The sequence below is a fragment of the Morus notabilis genome, unplaced genomic scaffold (assembly GCF_000414095.1).
Source record: "Morus notabilis unplaced genomic scaffold, ASM41409v2 Scaffold720, whole genome shotgun sequence".
Classification (NCBI taxonomy): Eukaryota; Viridiplantae; Streptophyta; class Magnoliopsida; order Rosales; family Moraceae; genus Morus; species Morus notabilis.
The window spans coordinates 375,242-401,041 of NW_010367011.1; the positions used below are offsets into that span (position 1 = coordinate 375,242).

A 25,800-nucleotide genomic window follows, 5' to 3' on the forward strand; every position below is an offset into this window, starting at 1 on the left:
AATGATATTAATAGAAAATAAATAGTAAAAATTCAGACATATGCATTCTTAGGGTAGATGTAGCAATTTTATCAAGAAAACATGAATAACAGCTGGCCAATTGATCAACTACTCAAAAAGCCATGAAAATACATGTTCCCCAAAGAGAGGATTACACAGCCTGCAAGTCTAATCTAATAGTTGTAACACACTTTTGCTACCTAAAACACACACTTTTACTGGTCTCACAACGCAGATAGTGAGCTCACGGATTTGAAGGGGACTGTGGCCGTGGAGGAGCTTTCACTGGTTTAGCCTGCTTCATGTTGGGTTTAGTGAACCAAGTTGTATAAAGGAACTGCTTGTGAGGTCCAACATGGTTACATATGAGCCGAAGCTTCTGTCTCTCCCTCATCCATCTCAACACTATCTTCATGTGCCTCTTGCTCGTCAATCCTCTCAACCCAACTTCCTGCACAATGGACAGCATTAGTTCAAGCACGTTACATATCAGGGATAATAAGAGTTCTCTCTTTTAGGAAAAATGTTGGATTTGCTATTGCATCTCTTAAAACCACAAAAATATGTCCCGAGTTGGACCACTTTTAGAGTATCTGTGCTGTGTACTCTGCTTCCTAACCCTCACTGATTTTAGACTTACGCCCAAACTTTTACAATTGAATAATTATAAAATCAAATAAATATTACATAAACTAATAACTACATGGGTAAATGTCTTTTCTTCTTCTTCAAAGCATGCCTAGTACTTAAATTATGATTATTTTTGTGCTTTCACGAGCAATTTGGCCATTTTGCTGAACTCAACAAATACTTTTTACGATTTCTGACAATACACTTGCAACGTCAGTAGTATCTCACATAGACAATTAGACTGATTAGATAACATGAGAGCAAGAGATGGTAGGATTAAACAATCACACAACAAAGTAGTAGAAAAGAAAAGGGGGGGAAAAAAACCCGAATGGATTCTATATACAAAACCGACTACCCACAACCATATTTCTCATTGAGACGTCGAAAATGAAATCTGAAAGTATAAAAAATCTTTCTTTCAAGCGTTTTCTGTTTATTGCAATAACAAAATTGATTGAAAGCCGAGGGAAAAAAAAAAAGAGTAAACCTTGACGTGATCCCAAGTTTCAGCAATGGTGAGAGGTCCGTGCTCCTTAACGATGTCGAAGATGACTCTGGTGATGGTTTGGGTCTGCTCAGGTGGGGTTTTCAGCTCCATCGGTTTCATCTCCGGCTTCCCTTTCTTCGCCATATACCTTATTGCTGTGGCAAACATGATTTCCCAACAAAAATCGAGAATTTGGCTAAAATAACCGAGTAAAAAAGTAAAATTAAGAAAATGATTTTTTAATTTTATTTGTATTTATTTTATTTCAATAAATTCTTAATAATATAATTAATAGGTATTTATCTATTATTAATTGAGTATTATTTATTATTAACAAAAATCGAAATTAGAATTTAATTGAAAAAACCCAACAGATGTGGCCTTCTCCCTCCCTTCTTCCCTCACGAACTCAAGCGCTCAAAAAAAAAAAAAAAAAAAAATCTAAGAGGAACGAACGACCAAGAAGGCAAGAGAACGACCCAAAATCCTCATCCCCCTCTCTCTCCCCCTTCGGAACCTCCGAGATCTCCTCTTCCCCTATGCCTGAGTTCATGGCCGCTGAAGAAGAGAACACGACCATGCTAGAGGAAGGAGCTTTTTGCACGTACTCACCCCCGCATTTGTCGTCGCCTTCGTCGGCCCCTTCGTTGCAGCCATCGCCGTCTTCCCCACAGCGGCCGCCTCCCCCTTCGACTTTGCCGCCGCCCCCGCCGCCATCACCTCAAGGCCAAGAACAAGTAAGGGTTTCTCTCATAGTGATTTTTTGCGATTGAACATGAATACATTGAGGGCATATCTATGATGGCTTCTGCTCTAATAAATTATATGCATTTTAAGATCTTCTATAATGTTTTTGATTGCCACATTAAACCTTCTCAGATATTTTTTTGAACTTGCTATTGAATTTATGAAGGCATATACTACATTACCAAGAAAATTAACATGCTAAAAACATATGATTTTGATGGACATTTTGTCGTTTTTCTCTTTCTTTTGTTGTTCATGATTACATGTGTGTGTGTGTATTATTCAGAGAGTGCATTCTGCGAATTAGTGAAGTTTAGACAATAAAGAATCCCAGGTGAAGCTCATTCAAGTTCAACTTTATTATTAGGAAACTTAGTCACAACTCATCATCACACTAGGCATACGAGTTCAATACTTTTGTTTAAGATTAAGATGAATTTATCATCACTTCAATCCATCGCATATAAGAACATTACAAGATTGACAAGCTGTAGCAATTAAGCATGAAAACTGAAAGACCATTTCCTACAGCTTCTGTTGCTGGAACTCCAACACCAAATCTACAATGCCAACAGCAGAAATCGGTTAGATCTAAAACATTAAAATGATTTTTTCTCACTCCGCCATCAGACAAGATCATGCTCCATTTCATAATTTAGTTCCCGGTATCTATGCCTGTTAAATTTTTTACTAATTTTGGAAGGCTGCATTCTAAGCTTTTGAATCTGGTGTTATGAGACGGTTGATCTAGGTAGAAGTTATGAGGAAAGTTTTGATAATAAAAGATTGAAAAGAAACTATGTCCCATTTAGTCAATTCCAACTTCTTAAGATCACAGGTTAGTTGAAAACAATTTGGAGAGGAAGTATTGTGTTGCGTAACTATCATGTTCAGCAACTATTGGAATGCACGCTATTGGGTATATAAAATACCAAGTAAATTTTCACTTTTCTGAGCAACTTTTAACTTCTGAAGGTTTTTTAGTTTATTGGTTTTGTATAAAACTTATATCTCTTACAGAAAAGTAGTTTTTGATTACTCAAAAATACTCTCTTTGCAAGAGCTATTAATCAAGTTAATTAAACTATTAATGATTCAACACATGCAGTGCCATCTTACACACAGTATGCATCACTCCTTTTAAGATTATCTGGCTTATGATTCAGATTTATTAATGCAAACAGTTCCTTAGCATTTACTCCATCAAGATTCAATAGTAACTTTATTATATTTTGGTGCTATCTTTTTCTTCCTCCTTTTGTAAGAACCAAGGGAATGGATTTTTAAATTGGAACATGGAATTTTAAACAAGTATCTAAACTCTAGTACTTGTTGTCCATAGGGGAGGAAAGCACAATTCATTTATAATATTTATACAACGTTATGGATATTGTCTGAGCGACCATGAACGACCCCGAACGACCAATTAATATCAGATGGTCGTTCAAGGTTGTTCCTTTCCCACTAGGCGCACGACCCACATTAAGCTCTGTCGCTCGCTAAACACAATGGTCATTCTATCTGAATGACGAATAACTACCACAAATCACTTTAGTTCAAGGTTGTCTGACGTCTGAGCGACCCCGAAAGACCAATCAATATCAGATGATCGTTCAAGGTTGTTTCTTTTCCACTAGGCGCGCGACCCACATTAAGCTCTGTTGCGCGCTAAACACAATGGTTGATCTATCTGAATGACAAATAACTACCACAAATCACTTCAGTTCAAGGTTGTCTGAGCGACCCCGAACAACCCCAAACGATATCAGATGGTCGTCAAGGTTGTTCCTTTCCCACTAGGCGCGCGACCCACATTAAGCTCTGTCGCGCACTAAACACAATGGTCGTTCTATCTGAATGACGGTCGTGCGACATTAAACAACGAAGTAACTGAAGTTCATTGATTTGATTGATATTTAAAATCTTCCACCAATTGTTTGTTTCTATTAATACATATACCGAGAACAATTCACACGTCAGAGCTGCCTGAACTACCTCCACGTATAGTGACCATTTTAAAGGCATCATGAATTTTAGAACGACCGAGAAAGACACCGAGCGACCACCAAAAGAGTAAGAACGACCATCAGGTCGTTCAAGCTTTTTTTCTTCAGCAACCCCACCAAAACAGGAACGACGCCTAGGTCGCTTGGGTTTGCCTCTTGGTCACTCTAAGGCTCTCCAACACTTTTTTTTTTCAAATAGCAAGCAATCTGGAACAATCGAGAAAGACACCGAGCGACCACCAAAAGAGCAAGAACGACCATCAGGTCGTTCAGGCATTTTTTCACCAGCTACTCCACCTAAACAAGATCGACGCCGAGGTCGCTCGGGTTTGCCTCTTGGTCGCTCTAAGGCTCTCCAACACTTTTTTTTTTTTTTTTTTTTTTTTTTTTCCAAATAGCATCAATTCTGGAACGACCAAGAAAGACACCGAGCGACCACCAAAAGACCAAGAATGACCATCAGGTCGTTAGGCATTTTTTCGCCAGCGACCCCACCTAAATAAGAATGATGCCTAGGTCGCTCGGGTTTGCCTCTTGGTCACTCTAAGGCTCTCCTAACACTTTTTTTTTGGTTTTTTTGTTTCAAATAGAAATTGACTTATCATTGGTTATGAGACTCTTATATTGTCAAAATTAATTAAATTATCATTTATTAATTTTGATTTAAATGATTTAGGTAATACTTTAAATTTTCCAAAGCATAGGTAATGGATTACGCGACCAAAGTACTCATAAATATTACGAGTTTGAATTGTTTGGATTAATTAGTTGAAATTAAATGATGAAACTCTAAATTAAATTAAATTATCATTTTAAAGGCATGATGAATTCTGGAACGAGCGAGAAAGACACTGAGTGACCACCAAAAGAGCAAGAACGACCATCACGTCGTTTAGGCATTTTTTCGCCACCAAAACAGGAACGACACCTAGATCGCTCGGGTTTGCCTCTTGGTTGCTCTAAGGCTCTCCAACACTTTTTTTTTTTCAAATAGCAAGCATTCTGGAACGACCGAGAAAGACACCGAGTGACCACCAAAAGACCAAGAACGACCATCGTTCAGGCATTTTTCGCCAGCGATCCCACCTAAACAAGATCGACACTGAGGTCACTCGTTGTTGCCTCTCGGTCGCTATAAGGCTCTCCAACACTTTTTTTTTTTTAAATAGCAAGCATTCTGGAACGACCGGGAAAGACACCGAGTGACCACCAAAAGAGCAAGAACGACCATTAGGTCGTTCAGGCATTTTTTCCCCAGCGACCCTGCCTAAACAAGATCGACGCCGAGGTCACTCGGGTTTGCCTCTTGGTCGCTCTAAGGCTCTCCGATACTTTTTTTTTTTTCAAATAGCAAGCATTTTGGAACGACCGAGAAAGACACCGAGCGACCACCAAAAGAGCAAGAATGATCATCAGGTCGTTCAGGTATTTTTTTCGCTAGCAACCCCACCTAAACAAGATCGACGCCGAGGTTGCTCGGGTTTGACTCTTGGTCGCTCTAAGGCTCTCGAACACTTTTTCTTTTTCTTTTTTTTCCTTTTTTTTGTCTAAATAGCATCAATTCTGGAACGACCGAGAAAGACACCGATCGACCACCAAAAGATCAAGAACGACCATCAAGTTGTTTAGGCATTTTTTCACTAGCAACCCCACCTAAACAAGAACGGCGCGGAGCTCGTTCCATCGTCTTGCCTTCTTTTCCAACGATTTTTTTTTATTTGATAATTGAAGCGGAGGGTAATTTAGTAAAAACCTATACAGCTCAAGCGTGAAATATGAAGCGACGTAAGTGCGAAATCCAGGTTTTCGTTCAATGATGTTTTTACAATCAGATTTCAACTTTCTTCTCAATGGGTGTACCAGCTTTAAGCAAATCAAGCAGGTTCACGCCCAGCTTCTCCACAGAGGCCTCGATCAATGCTGCTATCTTCTCGCCAAGCTCGTTCGAACGCTTTCCAAGCTCGGCGTTCCAATGGACGCCTACTCTCGACCAGTCTTCGAACGGGTTACGTCCCCTAACCCGTTTCTCTGGACCGCCATGATTCGTGGCTACTCTCTGCAAGATGGTTGTCTTTCTCAATCGGTCGGTTTTTATTGTCGTATGAGGAGGGCTGGTTCTAGGCCACTGTCGTTTACGTTTTCTGCGCTTTTCAAGACTTGTGGAGCTGTTAAGGAAATGGGTTTAGGAAGACAGATTCATGCTCAGACGATTTTGGTTGGTGGTTTTGTGTCTGATTTGTATGTGGGCAACACTTTGATGGATATGTACGTGAAATGCGGGGTTTTGGGATGTGCACGTAGGGTGTTTGATGAAATGCCTGAGAGAGATGTAGTTTCGTGGACGGAGTTGATTGTTGCGCATGCGAAGGGCGGGGATATGGAGTTGGCAGAGGACTTGTTTGGTGAGTTGCCGGTGAAGGATAAGGTGGCCTGGACGGCTATGGTTACCGGCTATGCGCAGAATGCTCGGCCGAGGGAGGCGTTGTACATTTTCGAGCGGATGAAGAATGCGGGTGTGCTGACGGATGAAGTGACTCTTATTAGTGTTATTTCGGCATGTGCGCAATTAGGGGTGTCTAGATATGCAAACTCGGTTCGAGTTGTTGCCGAAACGTCTGGATTCGGGGCTTGTGAAAGTGTCCTTGTGGGATCTGCATTGGTGGACATGTATTCTAAGTGTGGAAGCGTAGACGTTGCTTTTGAGGTGTTTGAAAAAATGAAGCAAAGAAACGTGTATTCTTATAGTTCAATGATTGCGGGGTTCGCAATGCACGGCCGGGCTCATGCCGCTATTCAATTGTTTCACGACATGGTGAAATTGGAGATAAAGCCGAACCATGTTACTTTTATAGGCGTGCTCACGGCGTGTAGCCATGCAAGTCTGGTAGAGCAAGGCCGACAGGTATTTGCATCCATGGAAAAGCATTATGGCGTTGCTCCATCTGTGGAGCACTACACCTGCATTGTGGATCTACTCGGCCGGGCTGGACGCTTGGAAGAAGCTCTCAAGGTCATTGAAACAATGCCAATGGAGCCTAATGGAGGTGTGTGGGGAGCATTGCTTGGAGCTTGTCGCAGGCTTAAGAATCCCAGCATTGCTCGGCATGCTGCTAACCATCTCTTTGAGCTTGAGCCTAACGCGATTGGAAACTACATGTTGCTCTCCAACATATACGCGTCGGCGGGAATGTGGGATGGGGTTTCAGAGGTGAGGAAGTTGATGAGAGAAAGGGGTTTGAAAAAGAATCTCGGATATAGCTGGATTGAAGCGGAGAACGGGGAAATCCATCAATTCTCTTCTGGCGACACAATACATCCAATGTATACCGAGATTAAGCGGGCACTGGAAGATCTCCTGAACAGACTAAAGGCTCATAATGGGTACCTTCCCAAACTGGATTCTGTGGTCTATGATTTGAGTGACGATGAAAAGAAGCGTTTGCTAATGACTCATAGTGAGAAGCTAGCTCTGGTGTACGGATTGATAACTATAGATGGTGGCTGCACCATTAAGATCATGAAGAACCTTAGAATATGTGAAGATTGCCATGTGGTCATGTGTGGTGCATCCAAAATCACAGGGAGAGAGATTATTATTAGAGATAATATGAGATTCCACCATTTTTGTGACGGAAAATGCTCTTGCGGTGACTTTTGGTGATCTGAAAAATGGAGTTTGGACCTTGGAAAGTGAGTTTAAAGCAAGCATAAGAATTGGTAATCTTTGTAGCGTATTTTCCCTCGCTAAGCAAATGATGATTGTGGAAAGCATGGTTCAAGAAAGCATTGATGCATATAAACAGGAGACAACTATACAACGGAATCCTGAGATATAACCAATACAAGTTTTTATGTACATACTATACTAAACAAGGCTGAAGCATTGATTGGAAATTAACTCCAAGAAAACCTATTGTGCACACCTTTGATTCCGTAGTTCTAATGGCCTTTGTGTGTCCAATACTCCATAAAGAAAATATCATATTTGCAAGAAAGATTTGAAATTGGATACATGTTTCTTTTGTCAATCCAAAGTCCTGCCTAAACTTAGGATGGAGGGGTATTAATTCATAGATTCATACAACTGAATTGTACCATACATGGTTGACTGAGCCTGGATGTCGTTTCTCCAATGATTGTCGTCTTTGAGTTCTTAACTAATTTCTGTCTCGCTAAGGTAGCCGTGGCTTTTTTACTCTTTATTGTTCTTCTTTCTCTAGTTGCCTAATCGAGTAACTCGTGCAATTTTTTTTTCCTCATTTTGTATCGTTGTGGAGGTTTTATTGTCGTTTTACGATTGATTTGATTTCTTGGTTGATTCCCTTGCAAATTAGTGTATTTTTATTGAGCTCTTTTTTTTTTTCGATTTCCACAGTTGAGGTCTTTTATACATTTGTTTTCATTTTTTGTCGTTTATTGTTTACCATCTGTCAATTTTAGATTTATTGTCGTCAGAGTTGATTCGCTTTTAGGTTTCTGTTGTCTTTCGTATATTTTACTGGTTCCTAAAGTTAGTGTGGCCTTGCTTCTTGAACCTTTTTCGTTCGACATTGAGTTATCTTTTGTCAAGCTATTCGTTTTTATAAACTGTCGTCCTTATCCTTTTTTTGGCTGTTGTCAATTACCAGTGATCATCGTCGTTTACTAAAATTATTGACATGTTTAAATTATATAGTCTCGTGATCTTTCCTCGTTTGTGTGTGTGTGTGCGTGTTTTTGAGGTCGTCGTCCAGCTAAAGTGCGGTTGTTGTTTTCTCATGCTCTTTGTTCCGCATGCCCATCTCCTGCAAATTTCCATTGAATCATAACAGAGAGCTACACAAAATCAAACACATTCCTCAGTTATCCCCCTCTCCCTCTCCCTCTTGTTTCATCTCCCATAATTTGTAGGAGGTTTAGTTCATAGATTCAAAATACTGTAATGTAAAAAAAACACTGTAATGAGCATGGCTCAGATCTTTACTCCAAATACATGCTTGGTCTAAGGAAAAAAAAAAAAATCAACCTAGGGTTCTTAATATTTTCCATATTAAAGTGTTGTAAGTATTTATACTTTGACATAAAATCAATTTAATATTTTGTATTATAACAAAACATACTCTTAACGTGTATTTTTACTTTTAACTGATTTTTAAAACGTGAAATATCAAAATTACCGTTTTCATTAACTTACCCTTTAAAAAGTAATTAAGGCATAACAAAAAAAAGGAAGAACAGATCCTTTTGTAAAATAAATAAATAAATAACCTTCTTGTCTGTCGAAAACCCAGAAAACCAATTGAAATTGGATTTTGTTATGCACTAGAAGAGATTGGGAGTAATTTACCAAACATTATCCAATGGAAAAAAAAAAATAAAAAAATAAAACAAACACCCAACACCTTTTCGAATAAATAAAACAAACGCCCAACACCCAGATCTGAGACTTGTTCCCATTGTGTATTCACTGAACCATATCTGACACTTGTTCCACCAGACCTAGGAATCCATGTTCTTTACCTACTCTCCTCCACGTCCATGCCAAGCAACTCTTTCTTCTTTCACCCATTACATCAGCCTCTACATCACCTTCATGGTCAATTTCATACTCAGTCACACAAACACCAGATTTGCAAGGAGGGGGCATACATTCAGGGGGTAGGAGGAGGGTATGGGAGGAGAATGGGTTTCGTTCGTGGGAGACGGTAGGATCTGGGCACCTAGGTTGGGGGTGGGGACAGACCAGGGTTGGAGTGCCAAAATCTGGAGAGTGAGAAACACAGGATACACATTCATGTGTTATAACACAGGTAACAAATTGATTTTATCCGTTTATACTTTTATCAGAGCATGTTTTGATACTCAAACAGGGGCAACTTAGTACGCGGCACACACACACACACACATATATATGCTGGTATAATAATTATAACAATACCAAAAATAATAAAACTTTAGTAAGCATAATCCGTAAGTGCACATATACTTGTACAAACACACAGGATGATGTGCACCAAACATAAAGCGGTACACATCAGTTTATTGGACAGCAAGCCGAAACTACAATTTGTCCGTACCAAGACTCTTAACTGGTAAGCTCATTATAAGGCTCCACAAGACTAGCGTACAAACACACAACTTATCCACAATACACGTAGACAGAATACGAACCCCGAGTAGAAAGTAGTAATAATAAGTATAATATTATTCATATCATTATTATTAGTCCATCGACGTAGCTAGCTGTCTAATGATGTTCATGTTCCATGCTGGCCTGGAAGCTTCTCCTTGATCTTATCTACGATCCCTCTCTTCTCAGGCTGCGCACGTTCTCCCTGCTTACCTGTGATGGGCACTTGGTGACCACCGCAAGGAGTGGTGGTGGCAGTTGTGTGAGTTTGATCCTTGTGGGTCCCCGGCAGCTTCTCCTTTATCTTCTCCGTCACCCCCTTCTTCCTTCTCCCCCCTTTCCCATCATCCTCTGACTGCAATCATTATTTTAACCAGTAACACAGTCAGCCACGTACAGTTTTTTTTTTTTTTTTTTTTTTTTTTTTTTTTTTTCAGTATGACCAGGTTACAGAAAACATATGAAAGAGCGTTAATAAAAAAAAGATAGTTTTTCTTTTATTTAAAAAAATAGTTAATCTCATTAATGGTAACAATATCATTCGAATAAAACGGATTTTTATTTATAATTGTTGATTCCAATTCTACTATTTCGACTAGACGCAGCTCCTATAAAGGTTTAATTAAACTTTTGATTTTGAATGATATTATATTTTTTTTCTTGTGTGATAAAAAAAGAAATTCGGAAATTTATTTTATAAAACTGAACATCTTTGAAGAATCCCTACGAGCGTATTTGGAGAGTGTACCCGAATCATGAATCATGATTTAGGTTCTGTTTCAAATTCTTATTATCGACGGGAATTTTGTTTGATTCAAATGATTTGTGAGGGGGAGAAACAATATGGCAGAATCATGTACCAAAACTAAACACCCAGTACTTAATTTATAGAATCCCGAGGAAAAAACCTCACACAACCGTTGGCCTGAATCAAAACTTTTTATTTTAGTGTTTTTTTCTTATAAAACTTTGAAGTTCTGTTTAAACCTATTTTTATTCAAACCAACTAGATTGTAATAAGTGAGCGCAAAAGAAAGATACTACTTACTGAGCTTCCACTTCCAGAGCGATGAAGCTTGTGTCCTTCCTGACCACCAGTGGCGCCAGTGGTGGTGGTTCCATACCCAGTGGTGCGGGTAGTGGCGCCACCGTGAGGAATGGGGTTGCCGTACTCATCGGTTTGGCGAACCGGGTTGCCGTACTCGTCGCTTTGGGGTGGTGGAGCATGCTTGTTTTGGTGATGTGCCATTTTTTTTCTTCCAATTATCAAGGAACAATACTATTTCAAAGCTTAACACAAAATCTTGTGGTGAATGTGTAATGATTTGTGTGCTAAAGGATTGGAATTTATAGAGACAACTTTAAAGTTAAAGCTGAGAGATATCATGTAAGAGTTAGTGGTGGACATAGTGAGGAGTTCAACGTGCATGTCGTCAGGTTCTTACACGTCCTAGGAAAAGTTATACTATACGGTACACGTTACTGCTCTAGGGCAGGTGGCGATGTTTTATCATGGCACCTGTCCTCCGGTGTCGGCAATGATAAGATTTGTTATTGTCCTAGACTTATATGTTGGATTAGTTGAAAGTAGATTAGCTAATGAATGATGACAATCTCAGGATGTCTTTTATTATAAAGAAAATGAGACAACATATTTTTAAAGATGTATCCGTTTAAATTTTTATTTTCATAATTTATATTATTTTATTAAATAATTATATTAATTAAGAATAAGGGATGTATTCTAAGAATAAGTTGGATAATTTTCTTTTTATTTATTTTATTTTATTAGATTTTTATTTTCATAATTTATATTATTTTATTAAATAATTATATTAATTAAAAATGTATTAATTAAGAGTAAGGGGTGTATTCTAAAAATAAGTTGGATAGTTTTCTCTTTATTTATTTTATTTTATTTATTAGAATATATGAGAGTTCGATACTCAATATAGCTCGGTGTATTAGTGATAAGAATTTCGTCTATTATTGTTACTTATAATATTTTTTGGGACACACCCGCAGTGTTTAATACTTTGGTTCATTTTAAAATTCTTGCTTTGTTTGCTTATATAAAAAAACAAAAACATTCTTGCTTTGTTTAATATGTTGTGTGGTTATAGGTATATGATGATCATATGAGTGAAAATTGGATCATTATTCGAATAGAATTAGACAAGGAAATTCGTTCACACCAATAATCTTTTTCGTTTATTTGAGGAAAAATAACGATAAATGATGATATATATGACGACGATGATATATAGAAAGGATATTTACATTTTTATACCTTATATTTTAAGTTTACTTAAAATTTATACTTTTAATTTTTTATCTCATTAAATATATACTTTTAAATTTAATTTAATATATAAATTTATTCCTTATTTCGGTCAATAATTGATTTTAATATTTAAAATGACCAAACTATCTTGAAGAAAAAAAGAGAAAATAAAACTAAAACTTTCTAATATTATAAAAAATAAATATTAAAAACACAAAAAAAAATTTTTTAATGGTATTTTAGATTTTTTAAAGTTAAAACTGTAAGTTAAAATTTTTTTTTTAGTTTTTTTTTATTTTTATTTAAAGATGCGTTAGGTATTTTAAAAATTAAGAGTTAATTATGAAAATGTATAAATTTAAGTATTAAATTTAATTTAAAAATATACATTTAATATGGTTAAAAATTAAAAATATAATTTTTAAATATACTCGAAACACAATATATAAAAATGTAAACATCCCTGTATAGAACGCACGTATTCAAATTGGAAATCTTGAAGGTGATGAACCGACTACTTGTTAGGGTTGCAAGTGTCAATAGAATTGTCGTTGATGTAGGTCCTGAATAGGGCCTGATTGGTATTTTCTTGGGGTTTGGTTTCTCGATAGGAATGAAGGGCTCTTGTCGTTTGAAAATAAGCCGCGTGGAGAGGTGGGGGAAAGTAATTATCCATATCTGGATGAGTAGATTTCTATCCAAGATTTTTCATTTCGTCAATGCCACGATTCAAGAACCCCTTTTTTCTCATGAGAAAGACAATTTATCATTCATATAATAGACAAATCAATTTAAATCATTAAGTATAAAATACTTAATGATTTAATCACAAATTATTTTTAAGTTGTTTTATCAGTTGTGATTTAATCACAAATGATTTTAACAATTTAGTTTTTCTTAATCATTATTTAGCACTTGAGAATTTATGACAAAGTACGATTAAGATTTACCGATCCTACCGTAGTTCGATCATTTTTCTTTACCAATTTATTCGAGTGAAACAATCGAATTGATGAGCTTGATCGTCAAAACTAACATAAATGAGTATATTTTTTAACATTAAAATTAACATAAATGAGTATTTTGTCAACGTTTCATAATTTAAGGGGAGTTGATGTTGCGTTTTAAAAATCAAAAGATAAAGTGTTACACTGATCATAATTTGAAGGGATTTTTTTGTAATTAATCTTTAAATTTTCGGTATTCATTTGGTCAAATTAGTAGTATCCCAAGTAGCAATCCAACGAGTAGTCTTCCAATTCATTAAGTTCTATAAGCCCAAAAGTCCCTTAGAATATTGCCAAAATATTCTATGTTTTTAGAGCCGAAATTTAATGGCAATATTCTATGTTTTTACATTAACATTCGAAGTTTTCGAGAGCCTCTCAAGCCTCCTTTCATAAGATTTTTTAAGAATGACTACCGTATAAATGCGCTCGCCCAGCGAATGATAGCTTCCGTAAATGTTCAGACGTTCCAAAATGGAACCCAAAAGCAACCTATCGCCCAATGGTCCTCGATTCCCATGGAGCTTTTCCCTCTAACAGCCCCTTCTCTATTTTGATCTCGTTCATTTTGTTGATTTGAGTTTAGAATTTGAGTTTTTCTACAGTAAAAAGTTCTCACAAACAATCACATCTAACTTTTTTGTTACAGTAAAAAGCTCTCACATAAAATCACATCTTAACTCAAATTCTAAACTCGAATCAGCGAAGTGAACGGGACTATTTTTTCTAATTTTTTTAACTCCATAACTTTTTTTTCCCCTCTTTCTGACGCTATTACTAGTACACTTTTCCTCTCATTCATTTTTATTATAAATTTACTTTTTTAACAATTTATTTACATGATCGACAACCTGCTAGTACATATTCTTTGAGGTTTTTTTAACTTATACTTTTGTTTTTAAAAAACCATATTAGACATTTTTTTTAGAATATATGAACAGAATATGTGGTGTTTCTAATTACAAAATTATGTATAACTATAATATATGTTGTTGATTGATCAATACACTATCCATTCACACTAAAGCATAATTGATAAGAATTTTCTATGATAAAACTATGGATGATAATTTATTATTAATATTAACAAAGATAGTTTTACCAATATTGATGAATCTAGTTTTTTTTATTTTTTTTATTTTTTAGTGAAGATGGTCTTTAATTCAATTAAAAGAAAACTTACAATTCTATGGATTAAAAAAATTCAAGATCGATAAAACAAGAAGTCGATTGACTGATAAAGGCTTAGAGCAGCATGCAATTTGCAAACTCATATTGTTGTGTAATATATATTATGATTATTCTATCTTATTAGTTTGCTTCCTAATTAAGCTAAGGCGGTCTTCTTGGGGAAAAGAAGTACACTGAAGGCGTTGAAATCTAATAACAAATGAAAAGTCAAGCTAAAGACGGTTAGTAAATCTCACTGTAAAATAAAAAATGAGTAAAAAATAAAGATAAAATAGACACATATATTTTACGTGAAAAACTTTTAAAGGAGATGAAGAGACAAGTGTAAAAATATTTTACTATAAAAAATAGAGATTTCAACATTCTCTCGATATTACATAAAGAAAATAATAAGAACCCTTCTCTCTCATACATTTGAGAAACTACTAACAAAAAGCAGAAAAAAACTAGAAAAGCTAATGGCCCGTTTGGTAACGTTTTCAAAATGATTTTGTTTTCAAAAGTAAAAATGAGATTATTTTGAGAATCATTTTAGAATCGATTTTGAAATTGTGTTTGGTTGATTTTTTAAGAGATTATTTTGAGTATAATAAAAAAATAAAATCATGTTTGGTTATAATTATTAATTAATATATTACAACATTATTGATAAGTACTAAAAAATAAAAAACAGAAAAGGAAAAATAATTTTCAATCACTTTCTAATTTCTTAACAAAAATCATTCTCACTGTTTTTTATTTTCATTTTTATTTTTAAAATATTTACTAGACAAATACGTAAATCGTATTCATTATTATGCTTCAAAAGACGTATAAAAATATTTTAAAAAATAAATAAAAATCAATTCTAAACGTATCTTAAATTTCTCTTATACTATGAGAATATTCTGATAAAGAGAAAATTAGATGACTAAAAAGTGAAGAGAGAGCACACTATTTATAGGCCCAAAACCTCCCCCCTCTTTCTTTACCTCACGTGTTCTTCCATTCTCTTCCATTCTCTTCCTTTCTTCTTTCTCTTCCATTCTCTTCCTTTCTTCTTTCTTCTTCAAACTTGTGGGCTGCTGCCTTCTCTTTCCTTTTTTTTTCTTTGTTTTCAGCAGCCCATCATATTTGACAAAGACGTCTATAATAAAAGAAAAAGAAAAAGAAAAAAGGCATGTACCAACCAATCCCCAAAGAACATAATGCATACAAATTATCAATTTTAAGATAATTAAACTCATTGTGGGTGTGATTGTAAATAGCAAAATGCCATGTATTACCACAACTTCTCTTTGGTGATGTGTATAGAACCAACCAGTACAACGATATATTGGCCATCTATCTTCTCAGTTTTAGCTTTTTGAGATTCATTAATTTTTAGGTATTGTAATATTTAGTTAAATTAATTATGATTAATTAATTAAATTTAATAATTAGTGTTAATTAATTTAAAATTAATAAAAGATTTTCAGTTATAATTATCATGTAAAAGACCATTCTCTTCTAAAAAGAATTATTTTGAAATTAATATGATTGTCCTTCAAACAATTTTAAGTATTGATAATTAATCTTTTAGAATTTAAATAATGAATCATTTCATATTCTATTTAAATTAAATTTTAAAGTCTAATTATCAAATTTACCTAAAAAATCTAAATTTATTTTTTCTTTTTCCTTTTTTTTTTCCTCTCATTTTTCTCTCATTTTCTCTCTTTTCCACGTATACTCTCTTTCCCACGTTCACTCTCTCTCTTCACGCCGGCCACCGACCACCGATGAAATTCCGGTATCGTTTCGCGACCCACACCATTGGAAATCACTCGACGAGCTGAACTCGTTGACATGCCGCACGACCTCCATCTCCGCCGGAAACAGCCGCAATCGCCGGCGAAATGTCCGAAAACTACCGAAACTTCTTGCCGTCGTAACTTTGCCGTCCTTGGAGTGATTCCGGACACTATGGACTCAGCACGATGAGACGAACAAAACCCATGCCGTCTCGCCCGTCGATTCTCGCCGGAGCACCGTCGCCGGAGCCGCCCATTTGGCCACCGCGCCTCCTCTCCGTTGTGCACTGTTCCGGCCTCCGTTTTTGACACCGCCGGTGCCATTGGACTCAGAGGACGACGTAGAGCAAGAAGCATCCTAAGCCGCCCAAATTCGCCGCCGTTTGCCGGAGATCGGAGCTCGCCGCTGCCGCCGCCGTTTGGGTGGAGGGTGGTTCCGATGATCCAACCATTGGATCGTCATGATTTTGGTGTCAAAACACTTAGAAGGAAGTGGGTAACAAAAGCCCTCAGCCAATTTTGAGGTTCCATTGCCGGAGAATCGAGAACCAAGTCGCCGGATTTTACCGACGTTTTTGGGTTTGATCGGAGTAGATAGAGGCCGAATTTGGTGAAATTAACTGCACCATTGAACTTAGAACGGTCGATTTAGGGGGAGTAGGACCCAAGTCCGCCGCGGAAATGTGCTCCGGCAACCCCCGCCGCCGCTGCCGCCGGTGGCCAGATTCCAGCGAGTCTCAGTTCTTGAGGTTCCCGACGTTCGATCGAAGATCTGAGACCATATCCTGACTCATTTCGACGTGCTGAACATAACAGTGACCTCTGGTTGCGTCAATTTCACTTAGTTGAAAAGTCTACCGGTACTGTGCACGCAGATCGAGACAATTCAAATGGATTCGTTGAAGTTCAGAACGAGCCATGGAGTTTTAAGAATAAACGGTTGGACAACGTGAAGTTATCCTTATATTAAATTGCCAAGAGGTAGGATATTCTTGTCCATATCTTGTTAGCCTTACTTTAAATGATTTTGGCCAATGAAAATGTTTTAGAACAAAACATGTTGAAAGAAAATGATTTTAAAGGAAATAACATGAATAATGTTATTAAGTTTTCCAATGATTTTAAAAATGAGATTTTAAAGAGTATCATTTCTTAAAATAAAATATTTGAAGAAATGATATAACGCATGATGGCCTCAGAGATCAGGATATGAGAATCGTATCATTGGAGGAATGTCTCGAAACCCGTACGGATCTACTTTTTACTCTGTGGTGTTATGGCTCTGCATATTTTCATTATACAGATATTTTACCAATACTATGTGAGTATTTCTTTTTAAAAAAAAAAATGATGATCGGTTCCGAGTGTACGTCTTCAGACCGTGAGTACCTTTATTTACAATGTTTTATAAAATTTTATCCTACTCAGCCTTCTGCTCACTTTTACTATTATGTTTTCAATGTTTTAAACCCCTCTCCAGAGTTAGCAGTTTAGATATATAACGTGATAAATGGATGCCAATTGATTGAAGACGCGATATTTGAAGCGGTACGTTTCTTTCAGATTTACAGTTTTAATTCTGATATGTATTATATTTCTGTATATAAACTGTATTGGTCGACATTGTCCCAGAGTTGTACTATTTTTTTTGGAGTTTATGGACTGTTTTAAATATTAGTTGTAAAAGAAAGTCTCCGGAACAAACTATATTGATATTTATGTATTTATTTTTGTGATTTTTGTTAAACAATCTAGTTTAATTAAGTTAAATTTTAAATTAAACCCCAACAATCACGGTCCCATCTTTAAGGTCGTGACATGTACTGTCTTCACTAAAGGGCAACCCTATAATTCAGTTTGAGCTAGTTTTTTTATGCATTTAAATCTATGGTTTTAATTATGTTACAATATTTTTCTCTCATAAAAAATTTAAATTTCAAATACTAAATGTTATGGGAGAAAATCTACCTTGCCACGTCAGACAACAAATAGGCTTCACGTAGCCATTGCCTTGTCACGTCAGGCAATAAATACGCGCTGACCGTCGAAGGATCGGCGTTCCAACTGGTTGAAGCTCAGCTGTTTCAAAATAAGTGTTTGTGGTAACGAGAGAAAAGCCGACCACTCCAGGTGCCTTCAAGATCGTCCTTGAAGAAACGCTTAGGAACAACAAGCTTGTAATGTGTAACATCCACGATGGTAGTCGACCGATTGAGCGACTAAGATGGAGATGACTCCAAAATCCCGTAGACCGTTGATGGTATGTAAGGATTGACAAGGATGAACGCTCTATCTTAACTTGCCATTCGGGCCCAGTGAAAGCGGAGAGAGTAGCATGTTAAGTCATCCGACCCAGATCCTAAGAATATCCCCCGAGGTGACAGGAGGGAAAACCCTAGGTTACTTGTGGGTATAAACAAAGTCAGTGGCAAGAAAATGATTACTAGCCTGTTAGCCATGCAAAACAGACCAATGGGAAGCCACGAGGACGTCATAGGCCGTAATAGTGGACAGAGTATGTAGATGAACAGTCAAAAAATGTACTGAATAGCTACAGTCTAGTTGAGTAGGATAATAAGCTACTCAAGAGCAACTGTTGGGTAACTCTATGTCTCGGTTTCCTCCAAAATGTAATATATGAGATATAAAGGGGGAAGGCTCTAGAAAGAAAGAGAGAGGTCATCTTTGAGAGAATTGAGCTTATTGTAATAAAAAAGAAAGAAGAGAGAGAGATATTTTTAAAAGTGAATGTAGCTCTTGCATTGAGAGTGAACCACTAGAATTTATGGTGTTATTTTCATTTTCTTACGTTTTCATTCATATTTCGAGCATCCATAGAATCCATACACGACCAATTGCACTTTTCTATAAAAATTAACCGGATACAAAACAATTATTAACACGTGGTTTGGCCGGTAATCTAACCGACTATTAAGCGGTAATCTAGTGTTTTCTTGATTGATGAAATTTCACCGTTAACATTAAAATTAAGAATAGCTAGTTTAAACACATAAATCAAACGTGCTCGTATTGTTTTAAAAAGAAATGATTGCTCTTCCTTTAACATATTACTATTACTTACAGAAAAGGGTTGTTAGCGATTTTATTTCTTCTATGAACTTTGATCGGAATGGAAAATTCTCTAGTAAAAATATTCTGTCTCTACTATTATTCTAAAAATATTATTGGAATCTAATAAAATAGTGTAAATAATATTTGAAAAGAAATATCTTTATAATAAAATACGTTCACTATTTCTCTTCCTTCCAATAAGCTCACCTATTGTATACAACTGCATTTTTGTCTAAAATCTTATATCCGTCACAGATTTATAGGCACTCTACAATACTTTTAATTTAGTAGTAATTTGTTAGAATAAAAATTTAGGAGTAATTTACGTACATGAAATGTTAAAGAGCGAATCTTATAATAAATAATGAATCAAATCAGGAGGGCTAAAAAAAAAATGGAAAAGAAAACAAGAAAGAAAGAAAATTTAAATTTGTTATCGTAGACCCCGTTCAATAAAGATTTTGCGATGCCCTATATATAATATATTTAAAATGGCCTAAAACTTCCACTAAGCCAAATCAAGAGAGTAACTAATCAATCTTCTTTTAAATTGTCTTTTCTCAGATCAGCTCATGTTAGCCGTTTGTCACAATTATTGGTTGGCCACATGCATGCTTTCATCATCTTCTTTTAATACAAACAACAAATTAATTTATAAGTAGTCCACCTTCCAAAGTTAAAAATATAAATGCCATCAAAATAATTAAAAAAACAAATGATCCACACTCATACTACTTATCACTATATTAATGTTAGCCAGTCAATTGCGGTGATTTTCTAAAATATTAATTAGCAGGATAACTAGAATATATAATACCAGTTTTACCTAATCACTTTTGCTTATTTTGATCTTTTTGACAACGTAGTGGGGCAGAAGTTCCATGGGCGTCATCTTTTTAATCAGACTCCCATTTTTACATTTTTTTTAAGGAACTTAAGTGTACTTATTATGCCAAACCACAAAATAAAATAATGGATTACACATAAGTACATCATAAACATGGGTCTTAAGCAATATTATATTCTCAGATTGTTTATAATACTGAAATTTCATGGACTATTTGGACCACATATGAGTTTTCAATTTGAACTGCGATGTGATATTTTTTAAGAATTTTTTACTGTAATAAAAAAAATTAAATGTGATATTTTTTAAGAGTTTTATAGTGTAAAAATTTAAAACTGAAAATTTAAATTGATAAAATAAACGATGCTATAAAGTTTTTATCAAATGTGGGTTAAGAACCTTCCAATGACGTTCATTGATCCCTTTTTTTGTTTTTTTTTTTTTCCTTCTTGGCTGGCCAAAATATTGGCCAACCAATTATGACAGCGGAATGTTGGCACTCTTTTTCTGACTTTAATTTATTTTTTGTGTCAAAATTGAAAGTAAATTGTTATTAATCTCCTTTGCCGTATAATTGTTTTTTATTCTTTGTTTTTTTTTTTTTTTAAATTTATTCTCCGTCTTGCGTGCAATATTGACTAGTTAAACAAATGGAGAGACTTAAAATATTGTGTGATGAATGTCAAAGGATTGTTTTCCAGCGGCATAGTTGTACTTTCTTGAATAAAAAAAGAAATAGCGACTGAATTACAAAATGAATCATTACGTACGTATATACCTAACTATATACACATGTATATACACACAAATATGAAATTAGGACTTAGGGAATCTCTTCATGTTAATTTGTCTCTACTGTCTGTTAAAGAAACGATCAAGGTGAGAACAAATGAATTAAGAGCATCTCATCCGGAATGGAAGAAAAACCACTCTAGCTAATATTGGAGTGCAATTACTAAGCCCGATCAATATATAGTACTTGTGATTACTTTTTTATTTTTTAACAAAGTCAATGGAGTATTAATCTTGTCGTCGATAAAAAATAATAATAATAAATTAGATTTCGCACCATCCATCTATATAACTAAAACAAATATGATATTATATGTATATATATTGTTTTCTTTTAAAAGGCAACAACCCTCCACGTTGAGGACTCCTTTTCCTTTTGCTGCAAAGAAAGCCCAACTTAGGACGTCGACTCCTCATGACGACGACAGGTCGCATTGTCGACCTTACGACGGGAATCCTTCGGGAGAAATCAATTGCCAAGAAAGACAACTAGGATGAGCAAATAGAGACGGCGAGAGGAATGCCCCAAAAGGGGAAAGCCTGACATCGCAAGTTGTGTGCATAAACGGGAGATGTCTGCAGTATAGGCATTAATTGCAAACCCTGAAACCGCCCTACGAGGGACAGAAAATGGTTACAGGTACGCCCAGAGCCGTAATGGGAGACTAATTGGCTGAGTGAACAGTTCGCAAAAGTGATTAGTGGGCTACGATCTGGGCCTAGAAAGACAGACCACTTGAGTGCTTCTGTCTACAAAGGAAACCCACCCAACGAAAAAAGCTCGGCTATAAAAGGGGCGAAGCCCCATACAAAAAGGAGGTTGGCTTCCTGAGAGAGAAAAAACGAGAGAGCAATTGTTGATGTAAATTGTAACAATCTCAAAAGGAATATAAAACTGCAGTAGGTGTAGCTCTTCATTTACAAGAGTGAACCACTATAAATTTCGTGTGTTCTTCTACTTTAAGCATATTTTTCTTATATTGCTCACCACTCAAAAAATACACCAAACACTTCATTGCATGTATTGTACACAGTCAATATCAAACCGGTAATCCAACGGAATACCTAGAGTAGACCCGGTCTATTTCTGTTGACGAGTTTTCACCGTCAACATATATATATATATATAATACAAAAACCAAAATAATTCTCAAAAAAATATAAAACCAAAATAAATAGAACTTGATTTTTTAGCGTTTTGCTCAGATAAGTTCTAAATATTAGACACTTAATATTATAATATGTATAGAGCTGCTGCGAACGCTATAGCTGGTTAAGCATTAGATAAACCCATGTAAAGATCATGATAATTAATTCCCCTGCTGATTAAGAATTCATTTCATCTCTGATTACCTATAGAAACAAGAAATACCAAAATTTCTCGAACTTAAGCTGATCAATATTTATATGACATTGCTAAAACTTTCAAACCGACAATAGGTAGAAGGGCGACGTAAAAAGGGGGTAAAATCCACAATAATTTGGATTTTGGATTGCAATAATTCCCGTTGGAGACTTTTGTTTCTGACAGAATATTGATATTATCATGAACATAAGAAATTCGGTCTTCTTTTATGCTTAATATATATATATATATATGTGTGTGTGTGTGTGTGTGTGTGTGTGTGTATTTGTACAAGTCATTAAGTAGTAGGGTATATATTCATCATGATTCCTGTGTAAAGGGCCCTCATACATATATAGCTTAATACACACCGTCACAAGAAAGCAACTTCCACCACTTTATTTGCTTAATATAACACTTTAGAGGTCCACTACTAATATATTAATATATATTATAATTAGTCGTCACAACAATACTAATCGATCCAAAAAAAAAAAGTATATATATATATATATATCTTCAAAGTCATATCTAATCGATACTAATCCACTAATAATGGTACTTTTATGCTTGAATATACGTTTTTTTTCATAAGATTATGGTTTGTTTAATATTTTTCAAATCATACTCTTAATTTGATCGATTTTTGAGCATTTATGTATATATGTACAGTGACACACCACCCATTAAAGTGAAAAGACACATCATATACGGGAGCTTGGATTGGGGGCTAAAAAGAGAAATGAAAACTTAGACAAGGTACAATAATGGAGTTATTATTTTATTCCATAAAGACAAAACCAGAAAGATACCACTCTTCTCCAACAATGCTACTTACAAAAAGCTCCAAGGTTACACAAAATAAAACCACTAAGGAAATAAGGAAATTTGTAGGGCATCGCTGTTTTGTCCAATTAGCAGGTAATTTGTTTAGCTATTTGATTAAATTTTAACTGTTTAATTTATGAGTATGAATAATTTTTTAATGTAAAATGTAATTATTTTTAATATGCACGCTCATAAATCAGACGTTAAAATTTTAATCGAATGACTAAAAAATTATTTACTCTACCGGTATAGTAGAATAACCTACACAACCAACCGGAAAAGCTCTAAAAAGATGGATCCCTTATGGATTAATCAGTACATGTACATCTGATCATGGGCAGAGGCGATGATTGGCTGATTCAGAAGAGAATTCCATGGGTTCATCATTACATCATTGACGTTAATTATCATCTGGGTGTCATAATCATCCCCGATCTCATGATCATAAAGGCAATTAGCGGTTGAACTAATACAGTTTATGATCTCGTTCAGGGACTGTAATCTGTTGGTGAGCTCACCCATCTGAGCTCTGAGGATAGAGTTCTCAGCCTCAAAATTGACCAAAAGTTGGGTAGTGATGCTGATGCTGGTCATGATTTGGCCGTTGTCATTCTTTAGCTGACCGGCCTGTGACGCTAGATCGTCCAGGTGTTTCTGCTTTTTCATCCGAGACCTACGTGCCGATTCCCTATTGGACAGCATTCTCTTCCGCTTTCGCTGGTCAACCAGTTGCAGCTGCTGCTGATCCTCCTGATCAGAGTTCATTGACCCTGAAGATGCCCCAGTAGTGCTAGAGGAAGCCATAATAATAATATGTGCTTGCCTTAATTAATTTGGTACGTACAAATTAAAATAGAAGTCCTCAAATTTCAATATCTCAATCAAAAGCAAAAAAAAAAAAAAAAAAAAAGTTTTATATGTTGCTCCAAATTAACTAGATATTTAAGAATATAATAATTATATTAAGATGATCTAATTTATGAAAAAACGTAAAACCAATAAAGAAAGACAACAGAGAAGGATTGAACAAGATGAGTCCTACGGCGGAGGCTTGAGTTTATCATAAACCCAGAAAGGAGGACTTCACTGAGTACTGGAGACATGAATACTATTGATCTTGATTATAATTAACATCAATACATGGATTTGTAAATCAGAAGCACATAGATGACCAAAATTAGGAAAAATATTGATGAGGAAACAAAAGACTAGAGAAAAAAACCAAAGGGAAGCGCAAATTTATGAGAGATAATATATATAATATAGGAGAAGGAAAGAATTTGGACCAACAATATTTAGGAGGAGGAGAAGATAAGGAAGGGGAAGAGGTTTTGGGAAGGTGTGGGAGGTGGAATATATAGGCCAAGAGATGCCCACTTGCGACTAAAATTATTGCTAAGAAAATTGTGAAAGGTGTAAAAAAATTAAAAATTGAATACGTCGCTTAGAGTAAAGAATAATTAAAGAAATAATAAAGGAGTTATTTATGTTATGTGATTTTTATTAAGAGATCTTTTTTGGTCCGCCAACATACCGATAGGTCGGATTTTTTAATTGTTAGATATATATAAAATCACATAAAAATTAAAAAGTGTGCAGATGCAGATTCAACGGTTAAAAAAATATAATTTACCGGTACTGTTAAAGTATAAAACTATTGTTGGCCCACATCTTAACAGCTTAAGCTTTTGAGATGGATTGGTAAACTAACATGGTATCAGAGCGGGAGGTCCTGAGTTCAAACTCCCGTAATTGCACTCTTTATCCCCATTTAAAATTATCATGTGTTGGGTCTTTAATATCTCGGGCTTAAATATTCACGTGTTGAGCTTTTCAATTAATTTACCCATACGATTGCTCATTATTCAGTCCACACATGAGAGGGAGTGTTAAAATATAAAACTATTAATGTGGTTATGGTTAAGGTCATGTCAAAAGAAAGAAGTATACAAAAGTAGATGAATAACAATTTGCTCTTTCAAAACAATACATTATTATTTTTTTTTGTTTGGTATTTTATTGAAGAATTTACAAAAATTTTCAAAAATCAAAACTTAGAGCGCTGTTTGTCCAGTGATGGTTGAAACTCGTGGGCGGCTTTTTTATTGTGTTATTGCCAAAGGCAAAAAGCACCCGGTGCAAGGAAATCATTTTTTATCTTTGATAGAAAAGTTAATTTTGTTCTTTTTTTTCCTTGGCAACGTGGTGGAATCTGATTGGCGTTTATGATTTATCTCAATAGAGTTAAGAAACGTTTAGTTCACAGATTAAAATTACATGATTAAAATCATTTTCGATTTACGTATATTTTTTATGAGAGAAAACACTATAACGACCCATGAACCATGATTCAAATCCTGATGTGAATCCTCCAACCAAACATCCCTTTTTAGTTAACGATTCACAGTTGAGGAGCGGGAAAATGGCAATTATATTATACCCTGGTGACAATGTGAAATCCACCTGTTTGTTTCTCGAGAAATTACACATGACGACGGTGGGAAATATACTAGTGCAAGAGTCACTGGTTAGAGAAGTCACAGACCGAGAAATTGCGTTTTATTACTGGAAAAAGCGTCAACGTACCTAATGCCTAATGGACGTGATCTAGTTATAATCTAGATTGGCAATTTAGGTAGCGACACGACGACACGATTCGAAACCCATACGAAGTTAACGG

General features: G+C 35.5%; 4 protein-coding genes across 4 annotated transcripts; 1 reads left to right on the forward strand and 3 right to left on the reverse strand.

The window, feature by feature from the left end:
* Positions 1–66: 66 nt before the first annotated feature.
* Positions 67–1,311, reverse strand: LOC21396433. Its single transcript, XM_010111613.2, has 2 exons — positions 1,121–1,311; positions 67–451 (listed from the first exon to the last, which is right to left on the reverse strand). The coding sequence occupies exons 1-2, from the start codon at positions 1,286–1,288 to the stop codon at positions 245–247; spliced, it is 375 nt and encodes a 124-aa protein (XP_010109915.1). The 5' UTR covers positions 1,289–1,311; the 3' UTR covers positions 67–244.
* A 4,519-nt stretch (positions 1,312–5,830) lies between these two features.
* LOC21396434 (pentatricopeptide repeat-containing protein At5g44230) lies at positions 5,831–7,859 on the forward strand. The gene has a single exon (XM_010111614.2). The coding sequence runs from the start codon at positions 5,846–5,848 to the stop codon at positions 7,532–7,534; it is 1,689 nt and encodes a 562-aa protein (XP_010109916.2). The 5' UTR covers positions 5,831–5,845; the 3' UTR covers positions 7,535–7,859.
* A 1,937-nt stretch (positions 7,860–9,796) lies between these two features.
* LOC21396435 (dehydrin Rab15) lies at positions 9,797–11,311 on the reverse strand. The gene is made up of 2 exons (XM_024174425.1): positions 11,031–11,311; positions 9,797–10,337 (listed from the first exon to the last, which is right to left on the reverse strand). Exons 1-2 carry the CDS (start codon positions 11,229–11,231, stop codon positions 10,110–10,112), a joined length of 429 nt encoding a protein of 142 aa, XP_024030193.1. The 5' UTR covers positions 11,232–11,311; the 3' UTR covers positions 9,797–10,109.
* A 12,085-nt stretch (positions 11,312–23,396) lies between these two features.
* Positions 23,397–24,424, reverse strand: LOC21396436 (bZIP transcription factor 11). Its single transcript, XM_010111616.2, has one exon. It carries the CDS (start codon positions 23,922–23,924, stop codon positions 23,433–23,435), a length of 492 nt encoding a protein of 163 aa, XP_010109918.1. The 5' UTR covers positions 23,925–24,424; the 3' UTR covers positions 23,397–23,432.
* Between the last annotated feature and the right edge of the window lie 1,376 nt (positions 24,425–25,800).